At 35.6% G+C, this 9,616-nt stretch overlaps 1 protein-coding gene across 4 annotated transcripts in view; it reads left to right on the forward strand.

Moving 5' to 3' along the window:
• Window positions 1-6,466, forward strand: part of LOC110110350 — a 22,547-nt gene extending 16,081 nt beyond the window's left edge. For 2 of the 4 annotated variants that reach the window (XM_020841767.2, XM_020841769.2), the window contains exon 5: window positions 5,851-6,466. In XM_020841767.2, the coding sequence (XP_020697426.1) occupies window positions 5,851-6,129 (279 nt within the window). In that variant the 3' untranslated portion in view covers window positions 6,130-6,466. The remainder of the gene's footprint in view (window positions 1-5,850) is intronic. The other 2 variants (XM_020841768.2, XM_020841770.2) reach the window with 1 other exon arrangement.
• The last annotated feature ends 3,150 nt before the right edge of the window (window positions 6,467-9,616 follow it).

Consider the following 9,616-nt stretch of genomic DNA (forward strand, 5'->3'; position numbering starts at 1 on the left):
AAATTTAGGACACTAAAAGATACAAGAGACCACTATATATAGGTTTCAACTCATACAAAGTGAAAATACTAAATTGCCCTCTGGGCTACAATGAAACATAACTCCCCACAGGGGTAAAATGGGAAAAACAGTAAATCAAACAAGACAATAATAAAATACATCATGACATCTAAATCAGAAGTAGAGGCGCTGAATCGTGGCCGTCGATCTGCGTTTTCGCCGGCGATAAACATGTCGGTAGCGTCTATCGATGTCCTCATCAATCTGCCTAGTGAATGATTATGGGTTATGAATACTAACGTGGTCATCAGTTATCTAAGTGGGGATACTATAAAACTTCTAAAGAAAATAAATTCTTAATCATTGAGACACCTTTTGATGTAAGAGTTAGAATTTCATTAGAAGTTGCAAATTATGCATGCTCATACAATAGCACTCATAGGATGAGTGACTTCCTAAGAAGTTACACCAAGAGGGCAACATTGTGAGGTTGTTATACTTAAGGGGATAATATCTCGATGGTTAAGAGTTTTAGTTGTTGCATATCCTTTCATATTATGCATATGGATGAATGATTGCATAAATACGTTAAGCTTAGATTCTATAGGAAGGAAAATTAGATATCTGAAAATAAGATCTCCTTGTATATCCTTGCATCCTTTTGATGTAACAGTTAGAATTTTAATAGAAGTTGCAAATTATGCATGCTCATACAAGAGCACTCATAGGATGAGTGACCTCCTAAGAAGTTACACCAAGAGGGAAACATTGTGAGGTTGTTATACTTAAGGGGATAATATCTCGATGGTTAAGAGTTTTAGTTGTTGCATATCCTTGGATTTTATGCATATGGATGAATGATTGCATAAATACGTTAAGCTTAGATTCTATAGGAAGGAAAATTAGATCTCTGAAAATAAGATCTCCTTGTATATCCTTGCATCCTTTTGATGTAACAATTAGAATTTCATTAGAAGTTGCAAATTATGCATGCTCATACAAGAGCACTCATAGGATGAGTGACCTCCTAAGAAGTTACACCAAGAGGGAAACATTGTGAGGTTGTTATACTTAAGGGGATAATATCTCGATGGTTAAGAGTTTTAGTTGTTGCATATCCTTGCATTTTATGCATATGGATGAATGATTGCATAAATACATTAAGCTTAGATTCTATAGGAAGGAAAATAAGATCTCTGAATTTTCTAAGTTGTTACCACATGATAATCTCAAAAGAACTCATACTAGCAGCTATATTGGCAAGCGAACTAGATGCAAACTCAACCATAGCTGATATCAAATCTTACCTAGACACGTGGTCTTTTGCATATTAACACTACACATCTCTTATGTTTATATTAACCATTTAATTTGACCATCAATTTTTTGGCGGCATAAAATTGAAGATTTAATTTGTACCTTTTTTTCAAAATGTTCTTAAGAAATAACTTATGAATTTTATATTTTGATAAAAAATAATTATTTTAGGTACCTTATATAATTTAACTATATCATGACCCAGCCCAGAGGTTTAAATTAACGAGGCAAGGCTATCGTCGAGCTGATATTTAAGATTTCATCTATGGGTATCAGCCAATATCAAATGTTTGCTTGCACAACGTTAATATATTTAAAGAACTGCTAATTTATAAAATTTATTTTAATGATAAAAACTATAGGAATTCTAAGATAAATACATTTCTGATTTCTCTTATAGTGTAAAATCTACGATATATATTTTTTCTGCTTGCACTTATTTAATTTCTCTAAATAATATATGTATTTATTTAATAATGAGAGTGAGTTATAACATACCTCGGTGGATGCCTCATATTTCTATATTACTGTGAAATAATATGCATTTTTGCCTTAAAACATGAAATAGCATAGCATTATTTATTAGTAATTCTATTTAAAATTGATTTTATAAATGACATTGAATCATAATATTATGAATGAGTAAAATTCATATCATGTGTTATCCTTTTTTTCATAAATAACACAACGGTCACATACGTCACCGTGTAGTACCAATTAAGGTAATTCATTTTCTAACTTTTTTCAAAATATTTTTCAATTTATACAAGCATACATATTGCGTCCCCAATTAATACCATAAAGGAGTAAATTCCATCAATCAAGCATGTACTTTCAAGTATTCTCATATGAGTCATTTCTTTTACATACTCTATATCATTCCATATCATTTATAGTAATATTAAATTACATGTGATAACAATTAAATGCCTTTAAAAATTATTATTTGTTTTAATATGATCAATCTTTTCCATAACACAGCTAAATCAAATCTGAGTTTACAATAACATTTGATGAACGAATATTAATAATGATTAACACATTTGATTTAGAAGAAGCAATATTATTACCATAAGTTAGAAATATGAGTACCCACTTTAATTTCATAAGACTTGATGATTCACTTTAATCCTTATTTCATCATCATCAATTTGACACCTATGTAAATACACATGAACTATTAATTAATCTTATTTAAATAATACTTAATTCATTTATTTTTCTAAAGTTAATACCAGTAATGAATAATATTTTTTATTTCAATCAAATTTATACATTTTAATTAAATTTTACTGTTACTCAAGTATGTAAACCATAACTAATATTTGTACCTTAATTTAAATGCTTATGACTAAATAATTTATCTTTCAATCGTATAATTTTTAAAATTTTCTTTATCTTATTCTTATTAATCAAAACAAGAATTATTCTTCTATTACTATTTGATCTTATTAATTCATTGTATATGATTTTTTTTTTAATTTCAATAATTATAAGAAGTCATATTTTAAATGCTTGTTTAACATAAATATATATTTAATAATTAATATATTATAACAAATTAATCATGAGACTAATACAACAACAACAACAACGAGCGGCTTGACGAGACGAATCCAACCGAGCCCAATATCACGGAATTCCGACATCATTAAGACCTTCAAATGTCTAGCGAACGGTCCACAATCAATGGATTCAACATCGGCCGTCCACCCAAACCACTCCTATTTACCCTTGATCTTCCTCCTTTTACAGGCCATGCCACTCTAGGAAATCTATAAATAGACCATTCCTTCCTCTTGAAAGGGGATCCCTAAGCAAGGAATCAAGAGAGAGATCGGAAATCACTCTTGCCTCCTCGCTCCTCGACCACCGTTCGACGCTAGAGTTCCGTCAGGACCACCGCATGACGTCATACTTCCGCCGGACCACCGCATGACGCCGGACTTCTGCTGGACCACCGCCTGATGCCAGACTTCTGTCAGGACAACCGCCTGAAGTCGGACTTCCGCCAGACCACCAACTAACGCCAGAGTTCTACTGGACCACCACTCGATGCCAGAGTTTTGCCAGACCACTGCCCGACGCCGGAGTTCTGCCAGACCACCACCTAACGCAGGATTTTTGTTGGACCACCGCCTGACACAGGAGTTCTGCCAGACCACCGCCTAACGCAGGACTTCCGTGAGGACCACCGTGTGACGCCGGACTTCCGTCGGACCATCGCATGATGTCGGAGTTCTGCCAAACCACCTACTAAGATTCGAACTTTCGCCTGACCACCGACAAAAGTCGGAGTTCCGCCAGATCATCGAATAATTCTTGGACTTCCACCGGATCACCGCCTTACGACTAAGGTCTTTCTGACCCCTGTCTCCTACCGACTTTGGTCCTTCTGACCTCCGTCACCTACTGTGGTACTTCCGATCTCCATCGTCAGACAATAGTCTTTCTGACCCCTGTCTCATGCCGACTACGGTCTTTCTGACCTCCGTCGCCTACTACGGTACTTCCAACCTCCATCGTCAGATAACAGTTTTTCTGACCCCTATCACCTGTCAACTATGGTCCTTCCGACCTCTGTCGCCTACTACGGTCATTCCGACCTCCATTGTTAGATAACGGTCTTTCTAACCCATATCTCCTACCGATTACGGTCCTTCTGACCTCTGTCGCCTCCTATGGTTCTTCCGACCTCCATCGCTAAATAACGGTCTTTCTGACCCCTATCTTATATCGACTACGGTCCTTCCAACATCCATTATCAGATAACGGTCTTTCTAGCCCTTATCTCCTACCGACTATGTTTCTTCCGACCTCCATCGCCTATTACCGTCCTTCCGACCTCCATCATCTAATACGATCCTTCCAACCTCCATCGCTAAACAACGGTCTTTCTGACCCCTGTCTCCTGCTGACTACGGTCCTTTCGACCTCCATCACTTACTACGGTCCTTCTAACATCCATCGCTAGACAACAGTCTTTCTGACCACTGTCTCCCGCCAACAACGATCCTTCCGACCTCCCTCGCCAGACATCGGTCTTTCTGACCACGGTCCTTCCGCCGACTGCGGTCCTTCTGACCTCCATCGCCAGACAAAGGTCTTTCTGACCACTTTCTCCCACCGACTACGGTCCTTCCAACCTCCCTCGCCAGACAACGGTCCTCTCGACCACCGTCACCAGACTACAGTATTTCCGACCTCCGTCGCACACTGACTATGGTTATGTCAACTAAACAAACATTTCAATATTAATTCTTTCAATTCCCACCATGTAATATGATCTACATTTGCTACATCAACCCAAGGCCTTCCCCCCAAGGAAGGGCCTCATTTGTAATCAACTGCAAATAATAGCAGATTCATTCAAACTGGGATAGGCCCCGTGATTTCTCCTCCTTTTCAGGGGTTTCCACGTAAAAACTCTAGTGTCTCTTATGAACACTACACCCTCTCTTTTATCTGCTTGTGTGCTGGATCTTCATACAAAGTTAAGACATTAAATTTTATATTTCTCTACCGCCGCAAATATTCCAGGACGCTACAAACTTATCTTTTAAAAATTTCTCAATCAAATTTCTAAATTTATATATTAAATATTGCCCTCTTCCTGCATTTGGAAAATGTTACACCATCTATACTTATAAAAAATATCCTTTTAATTTTCTTTGAATTTGAGAACTAGATTAGTTTACTTTTGATTTGAAAGATAAAATAAATCCAAACTTTTGGCGTGTTCATCGTACATTATTGTTATTCAAAGATGGTCTAAACATGTAGAGAAGCTTGGTATAAGATATCATTATCTAGAAAATAATTTCAAACTCCACCGTGTAAGCACTCAAACTGCAGTTGCAAATAATCCATGCAAAAAACCCCACCGCCCCAATCCGATCACCCAACCTAACGACAGTACAAACAGCAACGGGCCCGTTCCCAAAATAACTCCAAACCCGTCATAACCTCGTCTGTCTTTTAAATTTAACAACAATTAAGGTTTCTTTGAGACAGCTTTCGTACTACTTTTTAATGTTTCGTTTGGGACGATTTTCTTTCTGCTTCATAAGACAGTTTTTTAGTACAAATTTAAAAATTTTTGTACTATAAAGCTGCTTTAAGAAACAGTAAAAAAGTCGTCACAAACGAAGCCTAAAACTATTTTCTAGTACAAAAATTTGAAATTCAAAAAGAATTTGTACTAAAAAGCTGTTTTAGAAAACAAGAAAAAAACCGTCCCAAACGAAATCTAAATCAATAATATAACCATGCCAATGAATAAACTATAAACTAACATAAAATTAAGAAATAAAATGCATCTTTCAAAAAATAAATGTGAAGTTTTTCGTCGATGTGATTTATGTTCTCTTAATTTTGCCGAGTTTTTCCATTCTAATGTCCTAAGAACTGATTTTGTTTGTGAATTAAAGATTTAGAATAACCTATAACTACTTCATTGGCACATATAATGTCCCAGTAAATTCCCTGTGATTTTACCTTTCTTGTAGTTTTTAAATTTATTTTTATTTGAAGCTTCAGCCTCCTGGTGGTCAAAGCCACATCATGTCTAGCGAGGAACCTGTACCGAAGACATCGAAGAAGATCAACAACCAGAAGTTCCAGGACCTATCTGGAACTGACATCTTCAATAGTGACGCTGTGTCTGGATCAGTTGAGAAGCCTCTGAGCTCTGCAAAACTGAAAGAGATGAGCGGCAGTGATATATTTGCAGATGGAAAGGCAGCCTCTCGTGACTACTTTGGAGGTGTTCGTAAACCTCCTGGTGGTGGAAGCAGTATTGCGCTGCTTTGAAGTCTAATTGTAGATGGCTCATATTGTTTTTAAGTTTGTAGATGTTTTTGATTTGTGTGTTAGTGGATCTGGATTATTAACTATCTAATGTAATGGTGGAGGCAGATATTCTATTTATTTTCCAAGATTTTAGTTGGGAGAAAACTTGTTTAGATTTTTTATATGGTTTTGAGATCTGGAGTGCTGTGTTGTTATGGCTAATTGTTGAATCATGTCTTGGATGATGTTGCTGGGCATTTTAGTAGTACTTGTTATACTTGCGTTGCAAATTGTAAAGGATCATGAATGTGGTTTTATTATTGTTGTTAATATTAAGGTTTGTCCAAAACTGAAATTATATTAAGGTTTCATTTACGATAGCTTTCTTAGTATTTTAATTTTCAAATTTTAATCATAAATTTTGTATGACCATTATTTTTTCGTTATATTTAAACAAAATTTATACTAGAATCTGTTTTGTACATTAACTTTAAAAAGTTATATTCTTTAGTAAGAAAGTTTTCTCAAAGGAAGTCTAAGAGGAATTATAGGCCTTGACATAGATTAATTATTCTGTCCGGACGTCGAACGTCGTTCGGAGACCAACCAAAATGTGCCATCTCACTCGTGCTCGATACCGTTCGGTATTGTTGACGTGATGTATTCTGGTTGGCCTCCGGACGGCATTCTATGTTCAGCCTCCACATAGAATAATTTCTTTTTGGCATGGGGCTAAAAGGGGGAATAAATTTAATCAATTTTAAATTTGTTTTGAAATTTATGCCCATAAAAATTTGATCACACGTACTAAATTATTTTTCTGGTTAAAGGCCTCTTTGTTGCTTCGATTTTACAGGGATATGAATTAAGAAAATTTAAAAGAGGGATTAGCCTGAGCGCGATTGGAACTTAACAAGATTGAGATTTGTTAGAGTTAAAGAGGGATAACAATTATGCTCAGAGTCGGTCCTCCACATGAAATCTAAGAATTTTTATTTTCGATTTAGTCAAATATGAGTTCAATAAAAATTAATTGAATTTTTGCTGATCATATAATGAGTGAGATTTATGCTGCTCATCGTAGTCTGTTGATAGGAAATTTTGGTGACCAACCAAAAGATCTTTAGTTTGGGTCTCGAGTATATGATGTGTGTGTGACTTAATTATAATTGGCTTAAATGTTCCAAAAAAAGATGAGATTAATGGTGAATTATTACTTTCTTAAATTGAGAGATACATTCAATCGGGGTACTATTGACTATTGAGTATAGGGATTTATGTTTTGTTTGATATAACTTTCATGTTACTTTTTAAAATAATTTTTTAATATAAAAAAATTTGTACAAAAATGTTGCAGTAAAAAACTAGAAGAAAATTATCCCAAAAAAACTTTAAAAACTCAACCTAACGAACTTTTATTACATCCAGTGAACGTACGCTCCTCTACGTTCGGTTTAGGCAAAAAAGCGCCTGTACTGAAAAAACTCGGTACAAGCGTTTTTTTTGCCTAAACCGAACGTAGAGGAGCGTACGTTCACTGGATAAAATAAAAGTTCCAACCTAACAGGCTTCATTTCGAATAACTTTTCGTACTGTTTTCTAAAACGGTTTTCTAATATAAAATATTCAATTTAAAAAAAAAATTGTGTAAAAAAGCTGTTTTAGAAAGCAAGAGAAAATTCATTCCAAACGAAACCTTAATTGTGGGTTAGGCCTTTCTTTGATTCACAATCCTCGTGTTTATCCTCGTGTTTAGCAGTACTGAACGCAATTCTCCTATGCAGGTGACCGAAACATGGTATTGCCATACTTGTTCCTGAGGAGGCCATTTACTGAGCAGTGTATTGGGATTTTGGATGAAGATCATAATCGCCGGGCGCGAAGTAGAGCACGCTATAAAGAGAATGCATGAAAGCAAAAGGCCGCCGAGCCTGGCGGGCTTTCATAAGACGTCCAATGGAGTAATGTTCTTGTTCCACAAAGTTTTTGGCTCAAACGTTGAGCTTATCAAACGTTGAGTTTGAGTTCAAGTAATTTTTCGAACTCGTTGGATTATCTGAGTTCGAATTAGATCAAAGTAAGGGGGTGTTTGATATCAGATTAGATTAATTTTAGTGAGATTTAGTAAATTCTATAAATCCGAATTTAGTAAATCCTGAGGCTAATAAATCCTAAAAACTAATTGGTATGATAAATATTAAATCCTGTTAAATATTGAGAAGATGTTTGACAATATATTTTAAAATTTATGACAGGTAGGAATTTAAATTGTATGATTGTCGAAATTATTAAGTTTAAATTACTCATTAATTATAATTTATACTATTAATTATATATTTAGTGATATATTTTTTAAGTTGTATTAATTAAGCTAATTAAATTATATTTAATTACTAATATATCATTAATTATTCAATTAAGTTAAATTAGATAATTATTTTATGCACTAATTATACTATTTATTTATTTAATTATTATTATTTTAAATTATATTAATTAAGTTAAGCAGTAATAAGATGCCTCTAGAGTTTGCCTTTCATCTTCTATTTTCGTTGTTGCTGTTCGGTTGCTTCGCAGGAGGTGTAGAGAGATTGCACGCGTCGCTTCTTCAGCTCCTTCGTGGTTGTTCGACTTAGCTTCTTCGACGACTTTACCTTCCTGTCAGATTGGAAGTTACGACATTTTGATCGGATGCAACAACGAGAGCTCGCTGGCTTTGAAGGTAACTTTCTCCCTTTCACGCTCTTCTCCGGCCAAATCCCTTAAATCTCATTAAATTTCGGAAAGAATGGGATTAGGATTTACCTGAATTACTAAGATTTATGCCGTAAATTCGTAAATACAGGATTTACGTAGTCGCCGGATTTAGATGCGCGCGGAAAATTGTTTTGCTGGATTTATGTTAAATCTTGCTTAAAAGTGAAGACAAGTCCGATATCAAACACCCCCTATAACTCGGCTCGAGTACTCGTATAGCCGCTGGAAATGTTGTCAAATGCAGAAGGCGGTCCAGGAGAACAGCGGACTAGGCAACTAACGGAACTGCGGAAGTGGAACCATGCGAACCGAACCGGGCTAGCACCCTTAGTATTTCCTTAAAACTTCTCTTTGAACTGACCTGCATATGTTTTCTTGCTCTGTGCAAAGCAGAGCCCTACATGGGATCTGGTTGGGTACCTATTGGGTACCCACGCTCTGCACTGGCGGGCTTTGCCCATCCACGTCCACCTATGATAACTTTCGGGATGTCATACGCACCCACACCCACCCCACTTTTCATGTTTCTTGAATGCAGTCTGCCATGGATTAATGACCTTGAGGTTTTTTTGCTATTTTATCTGACTGCAAATTTTTAAGCCACATATCAAAATTTATCGTAGTCGCGACGCATTTTAGTGTTGCGCACTGCATAGTAAGAATTACTGTAATATAATGCATGTATATAATAATTAATAATGTAAATCTATTTGTTCTCTGATATTGAGTATCCATTCATACCGACTCAGGA

Source organism: Dendrobium catenatum, unplaced genomic scaffold, assembly GCF_001605985.2.
Source record: "Dendrobium catenatum unplaced genomic scaffold, ASM160598v2 fragScaff_scaffold_853, whole genome shotgun sequence".
Lineage (NCBI taxonomy): Eukaryota > Viridiplantae > Streptophyta > Magnoliopsida > Asparagales > Orchidaceae > Dendrobium > Dendrobium catenatum.